Genomic DNA, 25,049 nt, shown 5'->3' with positions numbered 1-25,049 from the left:
GCTGTGTGCATGTGCACATTTGAATAATGTCAGGCTGTAAACGGATTCGGGCTTTAAAAAAGCTGTCAATCAAAATGTACCTGTCGGGCTCGGGCCGAATTCTGTCGGGCTCGGGCCCTATCAGGCCTAATTTTCATGGCCCGATTACAGCTCTAGTCTGCAATACTTGTAGATCAGATTGCCAATGCTTATTTTTTAAATGTTTTTTTTTATTATTATTAGTGATTAATGTGCCAAAATAATCACAGGACATCATTCTTCCTAAATTGATTTAATGACTGTAAGACTTTGATACATGGGCTGAGGATGCAGACTTCAGTTCCATTGTTAAACAGAAAACTAAAAAAACAATAACTTTTGCATTTGATAGCTACAATAGCGAATTTAAATTTGTGTTTCATGTACACAAGCAGTTTCTTGTAAACTAAAGGCCAAAATTAATTGAGCAGCATAATGAACTTCATAAAGCTAAATTTAAGCCTCAGCTTCAAACATCTTCTTCCTGCCGTCCATGCCAGCCTTGTCTTCAACATTTTTACGCCAGTCGCCAACATCACGCAGTTCTTTATCCTGTAAAGAGTAAATACATGTAACATTTAATTAGTGAGAGAAAGTATTAGAGGGGGACCTAATATACAAAAATTACTTTTGCAAGGGGTTTAAACAATTGTGTGGCAACAGTCGGCGACTATAACAAGCTTCTAATGGTAAAAATGTATTAATTTTATTTCTTAAAATCACACTTTGTAAAACAGTCTGCAGAAACAATTTGATTGACATTTTCTCTTTTGTACATATCATTAGAAGAGGGAAAGTTTTTGCCCATTAGTGATGATCTCTCCCTCAGTAGCATAGGATGTTAATATCTTGTTTTTGAATCTGCCACTATGCTGACACGCAGGCATTTGTAGCTCTGCTCTCTTTTGAAAAGATCTCATTTGAATTTAAAGTGACCAAAGTTACCAAAAACAGCACAATTAGGATCAAAACACAAAATTGGGCAGTTTCAACCGAGTTCTAAAACATTATTTGTAGACTACTTTGAGCTGAAACGTCATACACACTAGAGATCTCACACATCGAATCTGCGTCGGAAACCGCATATTTCCATACTATATAGTACGCTAAAATCAGTATGCGAGCCGAGTAGTATGTCCAAATTCATAGAATTCGAAAATCAGTAGGCGAGAAGTACCCGGATGACTTACTACTTCTGGCAAGATTCTGAAGTGCACATCCCATGCACGCTGCGCTATCCCATAATGCCTCGTGAGAGAATTCATGAATGGAAGTGAGGCGACGCAACTGACGCAGGTAGGTCACGTGACCATGACAAAATGGCGGATGTAGTACGTCTGAATTCCATTCATACTTTTCACATTCATACTGTATAGAACGTACTTTTCTAACGGCCGAGAAGTACGTTTACATTCAAATGCAGTACCTACTAAGTAGTAGGCGGTTTCGGACGCAGCCATAGTTTTATCTGATATATGTATCCGCACCCGACCCGCACCAGATCTTCAATTTAATAATTTAATTATTTGTTTTAGGCATGATGATAGGTCACCATGGATATTAACAGCAGATTCAGTGAGCTATAATATGTGCATCTCTGATAGTAAAATAATAGGCCTATGTTAATCGTAAACGTTTTTTTTTTTAAACGACCATTTATTTATAAAAACATATTATCTTTAGACAACATTTTCTTCATTTTCAAATAGATACAGAAAGTAAAAACAAGACATTTTAGCTTTAACAGATACAGGAACAAGATCACAAAAACGGTGCAACTTCAGCCTAAACGGCAGCCATGTTATGTTTACTTGGCCTTTTTCTTCGCACTGTGCAAAAACAGAATAGGATTTGTCCGATTCCGCATCGCCTCCAAAATTCGGCCACCTGCACTGAATGAGCATTCGCTTTCACCATTTGTTGTAGGAATGAACACGATTCTCCTCGCAAGGCGCTGCAGTCGTGGAAATATGCGATCTTGTTTCTCCCAGAACGATAGCTGTTTTTCCTTCGAGGACTCCTCTAACTGAAACTTTGAACAGGTATGCTACTCTTGCACTTCATCCATTATTTTGGGCGTCTCATCTTCCCATTCTGCAAAGCCCACTCTGCTTTTTCGCTGTTCCACTGCCATGTCCCGCTACATCTACCCACAACCCACCCGCAATTAATCATAATGTTTTTTTTTTTTATTACCCGGCCCGCTTGACCTGCGGATTATTCGCAGCGCCCGCTGATATAACCGCCATCCGCGCATCACTAATATACACTCTAGGGACATTAGAGCCTCTTTTTAGACCTTGTAAAAAGAGGCATAGTAGGTCTCTTTTAAGGAGTTAGGATTTGCAGTTTAAATGCTCACCTCCTCTTTGACCTCCTTCTTGACTTGTTTCAGGTTTGCTCTCAAGTCCAGAGAGACCTTGTGTTTGGAGCCCAGCAGAGCCTGAAGCATCTGATCAGCAGACATGCGCACTTTCCTCAGCGTTGGCTTCTTGAACTTGCCCTTCAGGTCAATAACTTTGATATTCAGGTCTTCGATCTGCAGTCACCCAGTGAGGACCATTAGAGGAAAAATTACGAGATCAAATACAAATTGGATTGGAGTAAAATTAGGATTTCTCACCTCCTTTGCACATTTGTTGACTTTCATTTCAAGATCATATCTTTCCTCATCAATCACATCAATTTTTCGATGAAGATCTCTGCACAGTTCCTATAAAGAATGGAGATAAGTATTTATTTACCTACTTTATTGCATGGCTCTCTTTAACACGTTATTCTAAACTAAGAATTAGAATACGTTAGTCTAATGAGTGGGATAATGTACATCTAGCCAGTTGTTTTTTGCAGATCAGTCCTTTCAGTCTAATGCAAAAGCTGCTGATAAATTCATCATGCTTTATTCTGTCAGAAAAACTGCCTCCATGTGGAGAGGGGTCTGGCTGCAGACCTGATAGAGTGCAATCTGGGCTGCATCCAATGCTTTTTAATGGGCTCACCTAACCCTACCCGTCACAGTGACGTCACTAGCTCCATTTGAGTGCATTGTTTCTGACATTGCATCGCTGAGTGATGCAGTCTCAGCTTGCATTATAAAGGCAGCATCCAGATACTATTGTCCATGTGGGCATTTTGATGTCAAAACAACATAAAAAATATGTTAAATTTGCTAACAGTTTGACGTCAAAACGACATTAAATTGACATTGAATATTGCTATCAAAAACAGTCGAAAAATCCAGCTTAAACCAGCCTAGGCTGGTTGGCTGGTTTTAGCTGGTCAACCAGCCTGGTTTTAGAGGGGTTTTGGCCACTTCTAGGCTGGTTTCCAGCCATTTCCAACCTGGTCGTAGCTGGTCAGGCTAGGAGATGACCAGCTAAAACCAGCTTGACCAGCCTAGCCTAAGCTGGATTTTTCAGCAGGGCTGTAATCGATTTAAGATGTCACTTAGATGTCATTTTGTTATCAAGGTAATTTGCATGCATCATAGAGATACAAAATCCAGTGTAATTTTGTCATTTGTAATTAATGCTTTTAGATCAATTAAACTTATATTATGATACTCTTTTCATGTCATTATTTTGGTGGTCAGAAGGACATCAATGTGTGGATGTCAAATGGACCAATCTAATCAGTTTGCATTTTGCGTTCATTTCAATATCAATTTGTAGTCAGTTTGATGTCAAGGTGAATGCTGTGCTAGATGTACTTTGTCCCTTACACCAGGGGTCACCAATCTTGGTCCTACTAGGTCCTCTAGGTCTAGTGCAGGGGTGGCCAACCCTCTTCCTGGAGAGCCACCTTCCTGCAGATTTCAGTTGCAACCCAAATCAAACACACCTGCCTGTAATTATCACGTGGTGTTCAGGTCCTAATTAATTGGTTCAGGTGTGTTTGATATGAGTAGCAACTGAAATCTACAGGAAGGTGGCTCTCCAGAAACAGGGTTGGCCACCCCTGCTCTAAAGTTTAGTTCCAACTTACCTCAACACATTTTCCTGGAAGTTTTAAGTATACCTAGAAACATCTTAATTAGTTTGATTAGAGCAGAAGCAAAGATCTGCAGGACACCAGCCCTCCAGGAACAAATTTGGTGACCCACGCCTTACACAATATGTTTCCAATATAGGGTGTCATACACTTATTTATTATGTTTTGGCTTTTTCAGATGTGATTTTTATTGCCTGGTACCTGTAATGCCTGCATGGATCCAGGTAGGGAAAGAGGCTGACAGGTTTCTGCCATGTATCTCTCCCTCTCCACCTCTCTGTCATTTACCTCCTGCTCCAGTAAACCCTTAGCGATGGAGAGCATCAAGCTCTGGAACATAAAGATGCTGGGGATTATTGTAACTAATCGCAGTTTTTCTATTGCATCGGTTTATTTCCTCAAATCATCATTAATATTTGCAAAGAGGTTTGAGCATTTCTCAAAACAATACCACACAATGGATTCATTTACACAAAAATACTTTAGCTCATCTTTCAGAGGTAAGTTAAAAATCCCTTTGTCATTGATCAATTAACAGGCAGTCAAAATGCTTTGTCAATATTACAGGACACATAATATAATGTATTTAATTGCAGAAAAATGCACATTATGTGGGAAATTGACTGAAAGAAACTGCATATGATTTACTGCTATCTATTTACATAGTGGTCTGACAAATAATTACAATGTTACTGGACACAAAGTAAAAAAGGAATTACTGTAGAAATACAAACACAGGAAACCCTGCTAAGGAATTGCAAGCCCAAACTCATAAGGCAACGTAAAAGTGGCTTATTTGTAAGAATTCATACAATTTCAAACTGCAAGTTTAATTGTCACAAGTGTTTCCTAACACACCAGAATGCTATATTTCTTGTCTGTCTCACCAAAAACATCTTATCCATGTTTCAAAAGCTGTTTATTGTGACAGAAAACAACATCCAACACCAAAGTAAGCCTAGTTCACACAACATGACCGAAATCATCAGATCGCTGTGCCGTTCAGACAACATGACTTGATTTTGTGTCTTTAAATCACTGTTGTGACCACACTACATTATATGACAACAACTCTTTCACCTAACAGCTCTAATATCTCAATAGTTCTGTCAAGCACCCAAACCACAGTCAATTAAATGTTGAGGGGACAGAGCTATCAAAGACATGGCACTATCCAGATACAGAGGGTGACAATGTGGCTGTATTTTGGGGCCTTGGGTTTTTGTGACAATAATAAAACAAAAGAAAAAGGTTAAACATCTTTAAGGGGACCGGATTAACATGTCGCTAAACTAAACGGTGGGAATGTTTATTGTTTTAAGATGATCGACAGGCTTTTAAAGATGTACACTCTCAGATGCTGTCAATAAATGTGTAAGTTGGCTCTTTTTTTGCATGATAATTCTTCATCAATAAACAAGAATAAACAATATGTCTTGTATTCAATATAAAGTGACACTTATAGTACACTACTTGCTACTTTAATTTCCCAAACAGTAATTTTGGGCAAAGTATCGGTACCGGATCAGTATCGCCAATACTCGCCTTTATTTTATTTGGTATCGGATCGGATAGGAAACCAGTGGTATCGCACATCACTACTACACATTACTGAACATATTTTATATTAAAAATTGTAACGTATACCAAAAATATATCCATTAGAAATTTTCATTTTAATTTATTAATTTCAGTTAATTTATTATTTTTTTTTTCGAACTTGATTTGCTATTTGTTGTACTGTATTTGTAGTATATACCTTCTATTGACAGTGACATATCATTTTGCAAGTGATGGCTTACATCAGAGGTTCTCAAGCCTGTAGATCCACCTTCCTGAAGAGCTTAGTTCCAACCCTGATCAAACACAACTAAACAGACAGGTGTGTTTGATCAAGGATGCAGCTGAACTCTGCATGAAGGCAGATCTCCAGGAACAGGGTTGGCCACCCCTAGCTTACATGAAAGTATATTTGAAGAGATTGACGGTTTCACTAAGAACCAGCTAATCCATCTTGATCAGCAAGCCACATGCTTTTAGTTATTCTTCAAAATTGATGTAATTTATATTTATTCATTTGTAACCATGTGTCAAAACACATTTTAAGCAACTTGCTTAATGAAAGAACTGCGCTGTGCATGTATTGGCCATTGAATAACTTTTATATAACGTGCGTGAGAGATAATTTAATAATAGGCAAAGTTCGTTTTGAGTTTATTTTCAACTTTTGGGGGAGTTAGTTTTGGCTCCTAAACACCTTTAGCTAAGCTACCATTGGTCTGTGGCGATTAAGCAATTGGTGGGTATGTTCTGGAACTCCACCTTCTTTGACATGCAATTAATTTGAATCACATATTTAAGGAGGTCAGACAGGAGAACAACATCCAACACCAAGGTAAGCCTAGTTCACACTACAGTACATGACTTTAAAAATCATCAGAGTGCTGTGCCATTCAGACTACATGACTTGATTTTGTGTCTTTAAATCACTGAGGTGTTTGGCAATAACCCACAAGAGTGGGGCTTGAACTCTAAATGATATGACAACAACTCCTTCACTCAACAGCTCTGTGAAGCCCCCAAACCACAGCTAATTTAATTGGTTGCTTGTGCGTTGACTTCACTGACACACTGGGCCTTATCATACAACTGATGCAATAAGGCATTACTTGTTTGGTGTAATTTGTTGCTATTTTTATACCAACGCAACTCTTAATTTTCACATTTTGTGCCACGCTGTTTAAGTAGCAAATCCATTTGTGCCACTTTGTGGACTCATGGGTGTTCCGGTCTATCAAGGAGGTGTGTTAAGGCGCATTGCTGGAACATTGCTATTTTTAGAAACTAAAATAGATCATGCCACTGACCAAGTAAAAGCTGGTCTAAAGTCGCTCTTCATTATTATTTTTCATTTACTCGTTTGCTGGAAATTAGAAATGAATTTAGAAATAATTTTGAAACAAATCTTTGCGCTTAACAAACTAAATTAAATATGTAGGCTAATGGATGTCTTCAGTGGAGTGCGTTCAACACAGTTTCTTTACTCCAAAAAAGTAAAGGAGTAAAGAGAAAGTAAAGAGGCTGAATAGAGGAGGCTCATTCTTTATCCTTGGTTGCAGATGGTCTGTTCAACTGTTTTCTTGCTAGTGTAGCATTCAGTTTTTCCACTTACAAAGTCCGGCATGTACATAACAACTGGAGAAACTGCTCGCTGCAGAGCCATTTGAGCAGAGCTGAGCTCCAGCGAGGGGGAGCATTAGCTCTCGCTCCTCCTCCTATAAGCTGTTTTAATGCTTACACCAACCCCACCCTTAACCCTACCCCCAGTGACATCACTCGTAGAAGAAGTGCAAAAAAAGGAGGAGCAAGAGCTCAAGCTCCACCTCGCTGGAGCTCAGCTCTGCCCAAATGGCTCTGCAGTGAGCACCACTTGAACAACTGTGCCATGGCAAGACGCAACTGACTCTTAAAGGGAATAGAGATGAGACTTTGATTGGTTTAATGCACGTTATGCCCAAAACACACCCATAACTCATTAAGAGAACAAAGACCCTGCCGGGGCGCAAAGTGAATTGGATTCGGACACGGCCTTGATGCTTTTGCGCCATGCGCTTTAGACTTTGTGCCTTGATCATTAAAAATGAGCCCACTGTGTATAAAATCTTTCTGAAATCGTTCAATGCGTGGATGAGTCTGTGGATCGATCGCTCATATATCTGCATGATTCAGCTTATAGATGTGGCTTTAAAATGCTCTCGTGTCCATGTAAACGCAGGCTGAAGAAAGTACATCAATGACCATTCTGACCATTTACAGACATTTCCATTGAGCTCCTAAACACAATGACCATTGAGATTATGAGTTGCTCTCTCATTGGCTGCAACTCGTCACTATGGCTGTTTCTCGATATGCATTCTTCAGGGATCTTGCGTTCTCCTTGTGTAACGTCATCATCAAAGTTCAGTTCCATTACTCAAAACCGCAAGGACTGAGTACATGTGAAAATTCCTGGATGTGTTCTAGATATCAAGGACACACCGATGCGGACTTGAGCGCAAAGCTAGCTTGTGAAGTCCCAAAAGTCATTGCGGCCAAATAAATGAGGTAGGAACTGCAGCATTTTTTTTATTTTTTATTTATTATTAAAGTTTAAAGATATAACTTGTTTATCTCAGGAGTATCCTACATGAAACGGTAGAAGTAAACATTACCATGAAAATCTTAAAGACATAAACACATTAAGGGTGTTTATTTGCTGAAATTCCGATTAAAATCAATTTTATTTGTATTGTGCAACGTATATTTATAAAGTCTTTATGCAAAGTATATAATGTGAAAAGGTAAAAAAAAAAACAATAAATCGTATGAATGCTGTAATGTTTAAATCATTTTCTGTTAAAAACGCATGAAGGTCTCGTGACCAGCAGGAGGAACCAGTGAAGAATGCAGCATCTTATCTCTTACAGGACGCTTTCTCTGTTCTCGCGGTCTCCTGAGTTCATTCTTCCGAGGACACCAGGCAAGTCCGGTCTCCACAAGAACGTAAGTCCGTTCTCTGCATTCTTGGAATTGAGAAACAGCCTGTATCTGATCAAGTCAGCTGACTGGTCTGGAATATTTAGCACGCTAGGTATTGGATTTTCATCTGCAAGGCGTCAGCGATGAGTCAGCGAGCCTCTTTAATGCATCATACAGTAGTTCACACATAAAGACCACGAGCACCAAGAACCAGATTCTCTCCCAATCATCCCGATCTGTTGGCGAGCTTAAAATGGTGTTTAATATCCTGTAGTGTTAGTGTGAGTTTGGCTTTATCAACATGAATAAACAGAAGGGTGGAGTAGCAGAGCTGTTACAGATATATCCGCACCTGTACGATCACTCAAAGAGATTTTAAAGTCAAAATATTAGTTTTCTTTGAGTGTATGCACACCAGCAGTGCCATTCTGTGTCTGTCTGTGGCAAATAGAAAACAATATAAAAATGTGGTGGGCCATGGTGGCACTTTTCGCGCGAGTGCTAGTTTGTCAGATGTTCCCAAAAAAGTTTTCAAAGTTTTGTTCAGGGCATTTACAGCACAGGTGTTGATTTTATTGTACATTTGTTGTGTTCCTCTTTCTGCATACTATACAGTTCAATTAATTACACAACGAACAAGTTTCAATTTGAGTCATAAGGTACCTTCAGATGATGCTTGCGACTCGATGACATCTTTTTCCTGAGGTGTTTTAAAATGGTGAGATCAGTCATTAAAATACATTATTAAAGCAGATATTAATAGAAAATCACTGCATGCATATACAAAGCTATGCAAAATATAGTATAATAAATGCAAAACTGATGATGATTAAAACAGGAAAATGTAAATATGTACTCACTCCGACATCTTGGCTGAGTTTTGTTTTTGCCCCTGTGAAATAACACAATTTGTGATTATTTCAAAATACATTTAATATTTCAATGCGCAAAACAGTAATGCATTTTTTATTACCAATGAAAACATACCAAGCATTATTAATTTAAAAATAATGTTTGTTAGTGTTTAGATTAATTAAAAAATAAAAATAAAACATGAAAAACAAACCTCCTCTGATATTAAACATGCATTGATATAGTCGCAGGGTTTTCTTCATCATATTTAATTAATTATTTATTTAAAAATAAAATACAATATATTGTTGTAATATATAATCTTATTAAATAGTTGTCATTTTAAATGTATAATTAACATAATATAATATTTTTTAATGCAGTGGGCATTTTACATTTATTCTAAACCACTTTTTCAGCATTAAAAATATCTTTAAAACATCGTTTCATAAAGAAGGGCTCTACAATTTATTTATGTGTTATTTTTGTCAAAAGCATCTGCTAAATAACATGTAATTCAGGAGTTCACACTTAGATATGCTAGGCGTTAATAGCAGGTTTGGCATGCTGTCTGTACCAAGAGAGAACCCTGAGCTCGGAGATAATTAAGCCCAAGGCTTCCGCCCGGTCAATAAGCAAAGTAAGGCGTTCCGAGATCAGGTAGGTCTCAAGAGCTCCCCTTAGAAAAAAGAGGAAAGGAAGAGATTGGGTCCGGGGCGGATTGGCCATCTGGCAATTCTGGCAAATCCCAGAAGGGCCGGACCATTTTTTAAATGTGGGTCGGTCAGTTTTTTTAATATATATTTTTTTTATTGTATCGTTTTTACATGCAGGCAGATTTTATTTCTTCCAAGATCTGAATATAATGATGATGATGATAATAGTAGTAATAGTAATAAATGTTTAGCATTTGGCCCAACCGGCAGGTTTCGAGATGGGCTGACCCAATCCGACATAATCAGAGGTTACGTGGACGTAATCAAAATCTGGCAAGAATGTCAAACAAACAGTAAGTGCAACACAAGCTAATTGTCAAAGATGGACTATAAAAAAAATAGGAAAGGCTAGGGTCTCGAAAAGTTCAGAGTAAGCAAAAAAAAAAAGGGAGCAACGCGGAGGCGCAGTGGGTAGCGATGTCGCCTCACAGCAAGAAAGTCACTAGTTTGAGCCTCGGCTGAGTCAGTTGGTGTTTCTGTGTGGAGTTTGCATGTTCTCCACGTGTTGACGCGGGTTTTCTCGGCATGCTCCGGTCCAAACACAAGCGCTATTGGGGAGTTGGGGAAGCTAAAATTTGTGTGAATGTGTGTGTATCGGTGTTTCCCAAAACATATGCTGGCTCATTTCACTGTGGTGAACCCAGATTAATGATGGGACTAAGCCGAAAATAAAATGAATGTATAAATTTGTTATAAATGGGTTGTTTTTGTTCCACTCACATACATTAAATGTTTAAATATCTATTAAATATGGTACAGCTTATATTACTTCACCATCTGTACACCAATATATGTGCGTGTCTTTGAGTGGGGCTGTGTCGGTATGGTAATGTGGGCTGGTGTGGCTACAGTGCCAGGGCTGAATTTTTGTCACAGTCTGCCCCTGGATTGGGTGGAAGGGAGAATTATTCCAAAATGAAGACAAGGCAGTAGAGTAAAATCTGTCTACTTATTGTAAGCTTGGATCAATCTAATTATTACGGATGAGAATCCAGCCGTCACCAATCATATCACGTGCTCCTCTTGAAATTAGTTTATGAAACTTCACTTAGTCTGGCCAGCAATCATTGTGTTGAAATAAGGCAGTGATGGACACTTCTGATCCAAAATGAATCAGTCACTATTTTGGGGCAGAAGGTTCACCATCTCCTGAGATTTTTGCTAAGCCTGTTTCTGGATGACAATCAAAAGCATGACCTCGGCTCTATTCCTTTCCTCCCAATCCTCTGAAACCGATCTAACACAACAACTCAAAGCATGGCGGCAACTTTAATGTATTACCAAATAATTTTATACAAAAATGATCAGTAAAGAACCATCAAGCATGGGCAGAAAACTAATAAATACTTGCAATCTAACAAAATATAATCAAATTCACCTAAATCTGTCTAAATAAAACTGTTTCATGATATTATTAAATAATGTTATATTAAAAAAATACACATAACATTAAACAATACTTTTAATTAAAGTGGAAAATTAATTTCCCTATTGGGATAAAGAGTATCTTATAATTAGCTTAAAGATAAATAACAACCAACTCTTTAATCTATTTCTAGTGCAGGATAATTTTCAGTATGCATATAAATGCCTGGTCTAAAGGCTGACAATGGTTGACAATAAGATATTGTGATAATATGAGTAAGTATGTAGTAAAGACCTTTACACATGAACAATGCTAATATCCCAGATTTAAGCCATAGCATCATTGTTTAAAGCACCAAAGAGATCCCTGGGCATCATTATAGACTCGCCAGCTGAAGTGTTATTCATTTATTTAAAGATTAGTTCTTGGCAGCACGATAAACACAAGCATATCACCTTCTAATCCTAAAAGCCAAAACGGATCGAGTTTCCAAAACTCAAATCAACACATTGTCTTTCAGCAACTAAATGTGTTTCCCAAAATAGGTAGAGAGATTTTCAAATAGCGGTTTCAAGTAATGATACAAAATTAAGATCTCATGACGAATATAATAATGAAGACGGATACACTTTAAAAAAGCGATTAGTTGACCTAACTTAAAAGTTACAAAGGTAAAACTCACTTTTTAAAAAGGAATAGTTCACTCAAATCAAAAATGTACTCACTATTTATTTACCCTCAAGTGTTTCCAAACCTTTATGAGTTTTTTTATGAAAAGAAGATATTTTGAAGAAAGGTGAAAACCTGTAACCATTGACTTTCACAAGAAAAACAAGTACTATGGAAGTCAGTTCCAGCTTTTTTCAGAATATTTTTGTTTGTGTTCAACATAAGAAAGAAAGTCAAACAGGTTTTAAACAAGTGGATGAGTAAATGATTCAGTCAACTTGTCACTTTTAATGTAGTGTTTACTCACTTTTTAAATTAAAGTAACTTACCACTTTTTAGTGTAACTGATTTACCAATATATATATATATATATATATATATATATATATATATATATATATATATATATATATATATATATATATATACATATATATACATACATACATACATACATACACACACACATACATACATATATATATATACATATATATATATATATATATATATATATATATATATATATATATATATATATATATATATATATATATATATATATATATAAGGGATGTAACAATATTGTAAATACCGTCATACCGCAATAGTAATTTTTTTCAATATTACCGTAGGCAAATGACTCAATAAATCATATCTCTCTGTCCCAGAAACCTCAGTACCAAATGAGAAGGGTTTTTTCTTCTGTTGCAGGGGACATGCCCAGAGATCCCAGCTTTTACCAGATTATAGTTATATGATAATTTTCCTTAAAAAAACCCATCTCTATCTGTGAGTGATTAAATGTTGAATGTGATGAGTTTTCAACAATACTAAATTGAAACTTTATTTTTTTTAATGGTTTAATAGTTTTTTTGTTATTAAAATTGAAAAATTGAAGTTCCTGTTTCGAAACTTACAGATAGATGGCTAATTTGTATGCCATTGATATGTTCAGTGCTAAGGTAAATAAACACTTTTGGCACTTTTTTCAAGGCTTTTCATTAGTTTTGTTTTTCCTGTAAATTATTCAATAAATACCGTATTGTGCCATTCATACCGAGGTATTATCGTACCGTGAAATTCTGATACCGTTACATCCCTAATATATATATATATATATATATATATATATATATATATATATATATATATATATATATATATATATATATATACACATACACGTATACATATATTTATATTCAAGAATAAACAAAGCTTAGTTCAGGAAACTTCTATATAGGCTATTGAAAAAAAAAACTGTTCATTATTTCAGTATTGCTGAGCTTTTTTTCTATAACAATAATAAAACAATATTGTTAGCGTGTTTTAGTGCTGGTACATTGCCTGGTTTAGTGCTTCATGAATAAAAAATGACGCTAAACCACCAGTAGGTGATGGCAAGTCATAGCGAGTGATTCCATTCATTCAAATGATTTGTTCATTTAGAAATGAAAAATAATTAGGCAGTATTGTGTGTAAAATATAACTTGATCAGTATGTATAAACTCAATATCACTCTTGTGATCATGCTCACATGCTATTTTTTAAAAAGATATTACTCAACTATATCATAACCTATACATTTTTAATAAAATAATAAAAATAATAAATAAATGACACTAAACCACCAGTAGGTGGAGGCAAGTCCCTGTTATAGCAAGTGATTCAGTAAACCGTTAATTCAAATGATTTGTTCAAAACAGCTGATTCATTTAAAAATAAAGCAGGAATGGATTGCTGAATGTTTGATCCACTCGATTTAATCAAAACAGATTAATTTATAAACAAAACACTTCAGTGTTGCTGTACTCGAAAAATAATTAGGCAATATTGTGTGTAAAATGTAACTCGATCAGTATGTATGAACTCAATATCACTCTTGTGATCATGCTCACATGCTATTTTTTTAAAAGATATGACTAAACTATATCACAACCTATACATTTTAAATAAATAATAATAATAATAATAATTAATAATTATAAATAAATAATACTTAACCACCAGTAGGTGGAGGCAAGTCCCTGTTATAGTGAGTGATTCAATAAACCATTAATTCATATTATTTGTTCAAAACAACTGATTCATTTAGAAATGAAGCAGGAATGGATTGCGGAATGTTTGATCCGGTTGATTCAATCAAAACAGATTAACGTATAAACAAACAACTTCAGTGTTGCTCTGCTCAGAGCAGAAAAACAATAAGGCAATTTTGTGTCTAAAATGTAACTCAATTAGTGTTAATGTACGTAAAACTGTATGTAATCAGTATCACTCCTGTGGTCACATAACTAAACTATATCATACATTTTTTATTATATTTTACTATACTTTTTTTGAAATAGAAAAAAACCCTCAATATGACAGTCTCAGCTTGCATGTTGTTTAAACAATTATCATATTACAGCAGAGAATAAATATTGCACAGCCATAATCATGCGCAATAAACTCATCTCAAATAGTGTCTACAAAAGAGAAAAGAACCTTCAAAATGCACCACAATTAGAAATATTTAGTTGAAACATTACATTTCAAACAAAGAATAAAATATCTGTTAGCAGATTACAGCATCCGAGACATGCTCGAAAGCAGATTAAAACATAAACGAATGCATAAGATAAAGAAAAGTGGAGAAAACAGCATCTCACCTATAAGCTGAGGCAGACGCAGCCAGAAGAATGGAGGAAGAAAGGGTCTCTGCAGGGGAGTGGGCAATGTAAGTATATATTGTATTCCCCTATGACCAAGGAAATCCCATCTCACTTTTTATGGAAGTAGATGCATTCAGAGAACCAATGGGCTCACACACACCTGAAACACAATATCAAATCCCACATCTGAAACCCCGCCACATAAATAACCCCTTTATAGATTGAGCAATTTATTTTTAATCCCACAAACAGAGGCCCAGTCATGAAGCAGGGTAAATGAACACTTTGCAATAATAAAACAATGCATTTCCTGAGCTTAAGATGAATTAAAATAAGTTGATGCATGCATAATGTATTGCAATATGATTTAAGAATTTGTCAGGCATGAAAATTATTTTTCAAGCATCAAAACAATCAACATTTTTTCTACATAAATGTGTCTAAAAAATATATATTTAAAAATATTTATTTGATTATATTTTAAAATATTTTGCCACTATTTTTAAAGTACCAGGTTTTAACCATTTGTTACCAAGACGGTAATGTAAATAAATGTGAATCATTTAAGATATGATTTAATTTAGCACAAATAAATGTTCATTTTTCAGTCCTAAAGTTAGAATATCTTGATCTCGCTGGAGTTATGACAACATTTTATTCCCATCATAATGCATAAATTCAAGTGGAAGAGACAAGAAATAATTAACATGTCGACACTTGTCAACATCTATTTGTGTTGCTGCATCAATGAAAACTGGAAACAACTGTATACTTAAACGGTTAGATCTGCCAAAAGTGAATTTGTTCATCTTTGGGACACAAATGAAAATATTTTAGAAGAAATCCTCCATAGACAACAATGGTTCCTAGAAATGTCTCGAAAAGGCACCAAAAATATTGTCAAAATATTTCATGTGACTTTAGTGCCTCAACTGCAATCATATAAAGCTCTAAGAAAAAAATGGAAAAAATGTGTTTGTTTGCTTATATCTTGTCTCCGGCGTCAGGTCAAGGTGCAAACTTACTATAGTCAGTAAGGTGTACTAATTTAAAAATTAATTAATTAGGGATTCAACCCGCATGTGTCGTATTGCGTGTAATAAATGCACACCCTAATCTGACGAGGAAAACTTAAAGAACAATGTTGTTAACTCATTCAATTTCCTTCAGCTTAATACCTTTATTCATCAGGGGTCGTCACAGCGAAATGAACCGCCAACTTATCCAGCATATGTTTTACACAGCGGATTCCCTTCCAACTGCAACCCAGTACTGGGAAACACCCATACACACTCATTCACACACATACACTACAGCCAATTTGGTGTATTCAAGTCACGTGTATTGCATGTCTTTGGACTGTGGGAGAAAACCCACGTGAACACAGGGAGAACATGCAAACTCCACAGAAATGCAAACTAACCCAGCCAGAACTTGAACCAGCGACCTTCTTGCTGTGAGGCAGCAGTGCTAACTACTTAGCCATCGTGTCAAATATATATATATATATATATATATATATATATATATATATATATATATATATATATATATACACTGAATAAAAAAACGATAATAAGAAATGCTAAACAGGCCGAACAACCATCTGCATTTCTGCATCAACCCTAAATAGAGCAAACTGTTCACTTAAAGGGTTAGTACATTACAAAAAAATACTCTATTATCAATTACTTACCCTCATGTTGTTCCTATCACCCGAGACCTTCTTTCATCTTCAAAACACAAATAAAGATATGATATCTGAGAGCTTCCTCATCCTCCATAGACATTCTTGTCTCGATATCCAAGTCCACAATTGCTGATCCATTATTGTTTTCATATTTCATTTTCTCTTTTGTTGCTATTTTTAAAATGGTAGTCCAGAGTGTATTTTTAAGGCTTGGCTGTGTTTATAAGATGCAAAGCAATGTGTGCTCATACTTCATTTGTAAAAAAACGACTGTAATAAAAACAACTCATATTTCCTAGTTTCTCCGAAAGTCTCCCCCTCAAGACGATCAGCTAACATAATGCGCTGACCACCAGAAAAATCAAATCAGAAGATCACCAGAAAAAGCGGTATGCCTCTACTAGCGCACACTTTGCCTCTGTTGTGTAAATACTGTCAGCGTAACTGTTAGCTGTATCAGTTTGAGCCTGAATCAGACAAAAAAATGAAGACACAGCTGAACCTTACGCCTGCTCTCTAAAATAAAATCTGACAAAAGTTTATATATATATATATATATATATATATATATATATATGAAACGTTCACATATCTTTTCCAAGTTCATTATTTGAGATGTAGAACCAGAATGCAGGGAAAGTGGCCACTGTACACTGTGGACACTGTAGCTCGTGAAGACTGTGGGTGTTTACAGGGGTTTCACAGATCAATATGAATTTGTAGCTAAATTGTTAGCCGTGCCATACAGCGTTAGCCATTGTTTACATCCTGGCTACAAAATACAGGTAATGCTATCTTCTAAAGCTATCTAAAGCTTCTTCTATTATCGTAAGTGCACCTTTGTGGAGTTTTTAGCCAACTGAACTGAAAGAGACTGGAAGCCGTCCTTTGTCAAATGCTAGCTATATCTTTTTTTCTTAATTCTCTGGAACATAATTAAAATTAAATTGTAAGTACTTCTCTCTTTGTGTCGTGTCCTTTGGAAGTTCACATACAGAAGCAGAACAAGCTCTGTGCAAATAGCAGTGTTTAGCTTTCTCTGCTATAACATTAAAGCACCTTTGGCCACGCCCCTTCATTGCGTGGAGTGTATGCATGTAACCTTAAGGGTTTATGATCTTGTTAACCCAGACGTATTTTTTTTTTGTCCCAAACTTCGTTCGCTGTAGGCTTTGCAAAGCTAACTTTATACATGCCAATGTCTCCCTCTGCTTTAAACGTTGAGCGTATTACATTCAGAGACGCTGTTTATGTTCATACGACTACATTACACATCAACTAGGTTTAAAATATAATATATTAGCGGACCACCCCTTTAATTTTCTGTAGAAATGTTTTACTATAGTAGTCAACATTTGAAGTAGATGTTCATTTCAACTCTTCATAAAAGCTGAACTATTGAGCAACACCTATTATGGTCATAGGACAAATTAGAAAAACTTTTTTGATCCACTTCAAATGTTGATTATTGTACAAATTTTGGTAGAAAAATAGACATCATTCCCATATTAAGCAGTACAAGTCTTAATTCCCTGGTTTCCTTTTAAGCAAATGAATGGCAATGGACGCTGCAAGTTTTGCAGTGACGCATAAGTATTTATCAAAATTTTGCTCTGGAGGCAGCACTAAATGCAAATGTATTTGCTCATTTCTAAACAAGCAGCTAAGCCTGATTAAGTGTAAATTTAATAAGAGCTAAAGCAGAGCAATGATTTCTCTTTCCGTTTCCAACATGATGAATCAACTGGAAGGGATATCAAGCGCAATTTGATCTCTTTCTTGACCCAGTATTTTTTGTATTGTTGATGCCAGAGCAGTCTAGAGGGACAAGGTACACTCTTGCTCATTCAGATGAGCCTGTGAACACATGAAGAGAAGCAGACTTATAAATGATCTATTTATATTTCCAAACGGCTGCTCTGGTGCTGATGGCTACCTCCCCAGGCACTCCAATATAGTAGCGTAATTAGCACAGCTGTCAAACAGACACCATACAAGAATCTGAAAATGTGGCAAATAAGAACCGTAATATTTTTCAGTACATTTGTATTATTTCCGCTCTATGGATGAAATGAATAAATGTCATGGCAAATAAGTTGTGAAACATTTTTTTCTACTCTGTCTTAATGTATTTTATATTTAAGCGAAATAGATTCTACAAAAAAGTTTTGTAGGTGGTTTTCTATACTTGCACTGTAAAACAGAATAGATTCAATTTCTTAAACGAAATAATCTATAGATCAAAGTGCAAGATAAAGTTGCTGATTTTAAACTGCAAAATGGCATCAAGAATTCCAGTTTAATTTCTGTAATTGATCTGTAACCAATTGCATGTTGGGTATCATCTTAAATGAGAATGCTTCATTTGATAGACCTTCTGGTCTCTACACAATTTTAACTCATTGGTTTTTACACTCTTTGGTCTTCACTTGCACAGGTAGATTTGCTGGTCTTTACCCTCTTCAGTTTTCTCTCATACAGGTAGATTCCCTGGTCTTTACACTCTTCCGTCTTCACTAGCACAGGTAGAGTCCATGGTATTTACACTCTACAGTCTTCACTAGCACAGGTAAAGTCCGTGGTCTTTACACTCTTCACTCGCACAGGTAGAGTCCCTGGTCTTTACACTCTTCCGTCTTTACTCGTACAGGTAGAGTCCCTGGTCTTTACACTCTTACTTGCACAGGTAGAGTCCCTGGTCTTTATACTCTGCACCTGCACAGGTAGATTCCCTGGTCTTTACACTCTTTGGTCTTCACTCGAACAGGTAGATTCCCTGGTCTTTACACTCATTGGTCTTCACTCGAACAGGTAGAGTCTCTGGTCTTTACACTCTTCTGTCTTCACTCACACAGGTAGATTCCCTGGTCTTTACAATCTTCGGTCTTCACTCACACAGGTAGATTCCCTGGTCTTAACACATTTCAGTCTTCACTTGGACAGGTAGATTCCTTGGTCTTTACGCTCTTTGGTTTTCCCTCGGACAGGTAGATTCCCTGGTCTTTACACTTTTCCATCTTCATTCGCACAGGTAGATTCCCTGGTCTTTACACTTTTCCATCTTCATTCGCACAGGTAGATTCCCTGGTCTTTACATTCTTCCGTCTTCACACTTTTCGATCTTCACTTGCACATGTTGAATCCCTGGTCTTTATACTGTTCTGTCTTCACTTGCACAGGTAGATTCCCTGCTCTTTACACTTTGGTCTTCACTCGTATGGGTAGATACCCTAATCATTACACTTTTTGGTCTTTACACTCTTTGGTTTGCACTTGCACAGGTAGACTTGCACTCTTCTGTCTTCTCTCACCCCAATAGACTCGCTGGTTTTTGCACTGGTAGACCCGCTGTTCTTTACACTCTTTGGACTATGATTTTTTACTCAGTCTTTACACTCTTCGCTCTACACCCAAACAGGTAGGTTCTCTAAGTCTAACACTTCAGTTCTCACTTGCACAGTCAGACTTACCGGTCTTTAAAGATCTCACAAGATGGATCATAAAAACAGCAACTACAGATCACAAAGTGTCTCCTGGAAAAGAAAAAAAAGACATCACAACTCAAATTCCATGAACTAATAAAACATACAATAAATGGTTTACAAGTGATATTTACCTTCAGTATTACAGGACCTGCACGTGTATCCCACTCAAACATATGACAACACAGAACTCAGTGCATCAGATTCTCTTTAATAACATGTACAAATGCATTTTCTTCAAAAACGTGATACAGAAAATACATTGCCTCACATTATTCTGCTTTTTAACGCATTGAGAATGATTTTAGACCCATAAAGTTAACCTGAGAGTTCATATTGTTAGACCTTTACAGGGTAAGATCAACCATCCAAAAATAGATTTAAATAGACTAATGAATAAGAATAAAGCAACAAGAAATGTTCCAATTGAATCTAAATACAACTTTGCTAATGTCAGAAGCTAACTGCAGGCCCGTAGAAGGTAATGTTCACACTGATTGACGTCACCACCACACTGATTGCAGTACAGGCACTGTTCACTGTGAGCACTGCTATAAAACCTTTACAACAGCTTATTCAGATGGAACTGATCTCTGCCATACATCACAAAATTACACCAACAAAGAGCATTTCCTGAACATGTCAAAGCATAAAGACGACATTCTGTCTATACCTGATGAGTGCATACAGTGTGCGCGTGTGAATGTCACAATAATCACACTGGACAAGTTCAAACAAAAGGCACCAAAACTCAGAAGGGTCTTTCTTCACTAAACTGTGCACTAAATATCAAAATAGAAGAATCACTGCTGACAAGCGTAAGCCATGTCAAATATTTGAGAGCGGTTTTCCCATGAAGCAGACGTACGTCACCAAGACGCGTCGTTTTATATTTGTGGATAGATGTCAGCAAAAAAGTAATTCACATGCATCTGAAGTCTTTAAATGGAACTTTCCAGCATATACTGGATGCCAAGCAGCATGTTAGAAACTAATAAAGTAAGAATGTTGCTGTTTTCATTTACAAAACCTGACACGATGAGCACCTGATGATGCACTGCTAGCATAGCTAACGTCACTGATTCATCAGATTCCAATGTTGTCAATCGATTGAATGGGCGTTATCAGTTGATAGATATGGGCCAAAAGGGGCCTTCTGCACCTACTAATAGGCTGTTATCATCCATCCACATAGTTAATCAGCTATAGATCACATTTGGCTGTGGCCGGAACTTAACGATAATTATTTATATTATTTATTAAATTTCCCATTAATTGTATTTTATTAATGTCTACACCAGGGGTGCCCAAACTCGGTCCTGGAGGGATCGAGTTTAATTATAACCCCAATCAGACACACTTGGGCAAGCTAATCAAGCTTTTACTAGGCCTTTTAGAAACATCCTTGCAGGTGTGTTGATCCAAGTTGGATCTAAAATCTGCATGACACCGGCCCTCCAGGGCCGAGTTTGGAAACCCCTGGTCTACTCTTACCCCCAACCCCAAATCCAACTGTCAGCGTAATGTAAAAACAAATCTGGATCTGGAGTCTTCTCTATTAGTATAGCTGATTAACCATGTTACAGCCTTCTGAACCTACCAGTAGGCACAGAAGGCCCCTACTGGCCCATATCTATCAGCTGATAACCACTGATAACAACCATTTAATCGAGTAATAACATTCGAAGCGTGTGACTGATTAAGATATCAAAATATTTGCTGCATGAAAGCATTTGCTTTTCAGATTTCCTTTCAGGAAACATCAAACAATTTGCAACAACTGAAGTAAACAAAAATGAATTCTCAATTAAATCAAATCCAGGGCGTCTTGGTGACATACATGTGGCTAAATGGCTAAATCAAAATACAATAGAATCCATGAACAACAATCATTATAGATAAACAAACATTATGATAAAAATATTTTGATCTATATTTACTATGCAACAATTAACCAAACTCAGTCACGTGTCGAACTTGTGCATTACCTTGTGGTTAGTGCAATATCAAGCTTTTGCAATTGAGCATTGCTCCACAATTCTGTTCGATTCATTGTCCAAATGCCAACAATCTATAAAAAGTTATAAAGTGGGCCAGTTTGAGTGCTTTTCACGATCACAAAATTCACATTTTCAAGCACTAAAATTAGTCAAATATATTGAGTATTACACATTTAATAAAATACACGTAGTAAATGAAATGGCTCCTCATAGAGGACTACTCTTACTGTGTAGCTTTCATCCCTGGTTAAACGCAAAGAAATATATCAACCAACTGTCAAATCAGTGAAGAGGCCAACATAAATTGTGCTTTGAACTGCCAGACCCAATGACTAGGTATGTTTAGTCCTTGATCGGTTAAAGAGAATAGTTGAGATATTTAGTCAATAGTATTCCTGTTACACATCAACTCCTCAGTAGTGGCATTTGTAGTCGTATGTGATCGTTTCATCTCCTGAGAGCCCCCACTACATTTCTTCCTCAGCATAAACCTGCACAGCATGGCTATGTACCCACGTGAATAAAAATAAATAGGAGATATTTTACCGGACAAATTCTGTTGTTTAGCAGCTGCACAAAGCATGTTTGTTCTGGTTTCATTTAGCCAGAAGCGAAATGAATGACTCAAACTCTTTCTGAAATTGCCACTTGAACAACTTCAGACAATCTTCACAGTTAGTACTCACACCGTGACATCCAGCTTAGTTAAAAATGCAACAAAAAGCTGCCTTTAACTGTTTACAAAGGGGAAAGAGAATCACTAAATTAAAAACGTTCAAAGATAACTGAAAATCCCCAAGGTTCCCTATCAGGTCCAAGCCACTTTGCGGGAGATGGCCTGTTTAAAGCACTCTGGGTCCGTGTTCCCGCCAGGTCTCAAAGCTCTTTCAAGACTTACCAGAACATTCTGATGGGACTCACGAATGTTGACGGGGTGTTTGGCTCTGAGCAGCTCGTAGGCAGCAATAAGCCTCATGTTTTGTTTGACCATGAGGTACTGAATAATGCAAGTGGGGGCTAGGGAAAACCCATCCCGACAATGCACCAGCACTCGCTTCTTCTTCTCCGTGGAGGCATCGATGCACTCGTTGATGTCCTCAAAGCATCTGTGCTTAAGCGCAAGCCCTTCTTGGACAGTGTCCGGAAGGTCGCTCATGTCCACTTTGAGTCGAGACCAACTATGCTTGACACCCCTTGAACAAGTGCAAGGAATGACTCTTAAACAAGTCTCTCCAGGTAGGCTGCTCATGTCAATAACACTGTCGATGTTATTGCGGCACAACGTACGTCCGTTATAAGCCGCGTTCAGGTTGCCCACGTAAATGTAATCCGTAACCTTGGATATGACCGGTTCGGAGTACTGGAAATGCTCAGGGACACTCTGCTTGGGTTCGGGGGTCTCTGGGCCTGTCTTAGCACTGCCAGGCACAGCTCTGCGGCTGTAGTTGCGCATTTTCTTGGATCCGGAGCGGGAAGGAGGATTGGAATCGGATTCAGAGCTGCTGTTCCAAGGAGGGGAGAAAAGCGAAAAGCGACTGGAGGATTTGCTCTTGGTGAGGTGCTCCACTGGACTGGAGAGACCGGAGCTGGAGGTGGTGGTGGAGCCAGAAGCACAGAAGAGAGATGCTCTTTCCAGGGAACCTGTGCTGCTGGCTGCTCCGGCACTGTGGGCCTGCTCCATCTTATGAAAATAAAAAGTAAAATGCGGGTCTCAAAATGGGCCTTTTTAACAATGAGTTACAAGCTGCTGACTTGAAAGTACTTCCACTAACCTGAGCTTTGAGGTTGTTCTTCCATTCCTGGGTCTCCAGAGCTTTGAAGCGTCCATTGCTGTCTGAAGACACTGAGAGACACAGGGGCCGATGGGTCCTGGGGGGGAGCTGGGGTGTCAGGGCCATGGCAAGCGGCCGGGAGTCAGGCTGCTCGTTCCTACTCATCAGATCCGGACAGGAGCCTTCAAAACAAATCAAGGCAGTTCAGGTCAGTGAACAGGCAACTGAGCTTCTTCAAAGTTATGATTTTAGTCGTTTATATGGCTTTTTTTATTTTATATGACCGAAAAAGAATGGATCTGACAATTAAACTTTACAAATTCAACACTACCTGTATTGTCCACTTGATTTTGAGGAGTGTTGAGGAGTTAGGGTAGGGGTCACCAATCTCGGTCCTCAAGGGCCAGAGTCCCTGCAGGGTTTAGCTCCAACCTGCCTCAACACACCTGCCTGAATGTTTCAAGTTTACCTAGTAAGACCTTAATTAGCTTGTACAGGTGTGTTTTATTAGGGTTGGAGCTAAAATCTGCTGGACACTGGCCCTCCAGGAACAAGTTTGGTGAACCCTGAGTTAGGGTTATGGTTATTCTTATACTCTACTGAATGGCCATTGTGTTCGTGCTCTTAACATACATGTCTCCAATGGACATTGCTGGTATAGTCACATTTTAAAAATGTTAGTACAATTTGTATCAAAGCAGGTATTTTTCACAACACCAAAGGCTGCATTTACACTGCATGGTTCAAGTAAACCAATTCGGATTTTTTTTCTCTCATGTGGCACAGATCCCTTATAGCCCATGTATGTGTAAGCAGGAAAAAAATATCACATGGATTCTGATTTAATCAAATCAGATTCAGGCCTTGTTCATATGTGGAAATTTATCTGATATGAATCGGATCTGTGTTCTCGAGTCTGCATTGTAAGCAGGTAGATCGGATTTTCACCTGTCAATGCGAGTCGCGCGTCATTAAAAACTGTAGCGAATGACGTCAACTGTCACGCTTTCATTTCAGAGCAGACTTCAGCAGAGTCCCAAACCTTAAATCTCATACACGAGGACTAAAAAAGCGTTTATATTTTCATATAGCACAAGTATTAAAGCATGTTAAAGAGAAAGAGAGACAGTGCAACATCCCCCACGAAAACAATATAAACTAAAACTGTAGCATACATCACATGCATAAATCACACCATGGAAATAACAAAGATGCTTACTGGTTTAAAGAAGCCTAGATTAAAAGAAGATGGGCAAACGAGAACTTTTTTGCCATAAATTATAGTAGAACAACTAGTCAAAAAGAATTTAAAATACGAT

At 37.3% G+C, this 25,049-nt stretch overlaps 2 protein-coding genes across 5 annotated transcripts in view; both read right to left on the bottom strand.

Moving 5' to 3' along the window:
• Nucleotides 1-255: 255 nt before the first annotated feature.
• tnni2a.1 (troponin I type 2a (skeletal, fast), tandem duplicate 1) lies at nucleotides 256-20,009 on the bottom strand. 3 transcript variants are annotated; one of them, XM_087310708.1, is made up of 8 exons: nucleotides 19,947-20,009; nucleotides 14,784-14,946; nucleotides 9,387-9,418; nucleotides 9,190-9,226; nucleotides 4,210-4,338; nucleotides 2,642-2,731; nucleotides 2,381-2,557; nucleotides 256-570 (listed from the first exon to the last, which is right to left on the bottom strand). In XM_087310708.1, the coding sequence occupies exons 3-8, from the start codon at nucleotides 9,392-9,394 to the stop codon at nucleotides 475-477; spliced, it is 537 nt and encodes a 178-aa protein (XP_087166834.1). In that variant the 5' UTR covers nucleotides 9,395-9,418; nucleotides 14,784-14,946; nucleotides 19,947-20,009; the 3' UTR covers nucleotides 256-474.
• Nucleotides 20,010-20,149: 140 nt separating this feature from the next.
• Nucleotides 20,150-25,049, bottom strand: part of LOC101884923 (uncharacterized) — a 9,879-nt gene continuing 4,979 nt past the window's right edge. For both annotated transcript variants that reach the window (XM_087312499.1, XM_087312500.1), the window contains exons 4-5: nucleotides 23,731-23,912; nucleotides 20,150-23,639 (exon numbers count right to left, since the gene is read on the bottom strand). In XM_087312499.1, coding sequence (XP_087168625.1) covers nucleotides 22,767-23,639; nucleotides 23,731-23,912 — 1,055 coding nt within the window. In that variant the 3' untranslated portion in view covers nucleotides 20,150-22,766. The remainder of the gene's footprint in view (nucleotides 23,640-23,730; nucleotides 23,913-25,049) is intronic.

This window comes from Danio rerio, chromosome 25, assembly GCF_052040795.2.
Source record: "Danio rerio strain M-AB ecotype USA chromosome 25, GRCz13ab, whole genome shotgun sequence".
Classification (NCBI taxonomy): domain Eukaryota; kingdom Metazoa; phylum Chordata; class Actinopteri; order Cypriniformes; family Danionidae; genus Danio; species Danio rerio.
The sequence above is the reverse complement of the archived record's forward strand: the minus strand, read 5'-3'. Positions and strand labels throughout refer to the sequence as shown.

Excerpts from the sequence above, each read along its gene's own strand:
- tnni2a.1 (XM_087310708.1), bottom strand. Across the intron at positions 4,339-9,189 it reads GTCGCAAGCATCATCTGAAG|AGCTTGATGCTCTCCATCGC; the intron begins GTACCTTATGAC and ends TTTATGTTCCAG. Across the intron at positions 571-2,380 it reads AGAAGGAGGTCAAAGAGGAG|GATAAAGAACTGCGTGATGT; the intron begins GTGAGCATTTAA and ends TACTCTTTACAG.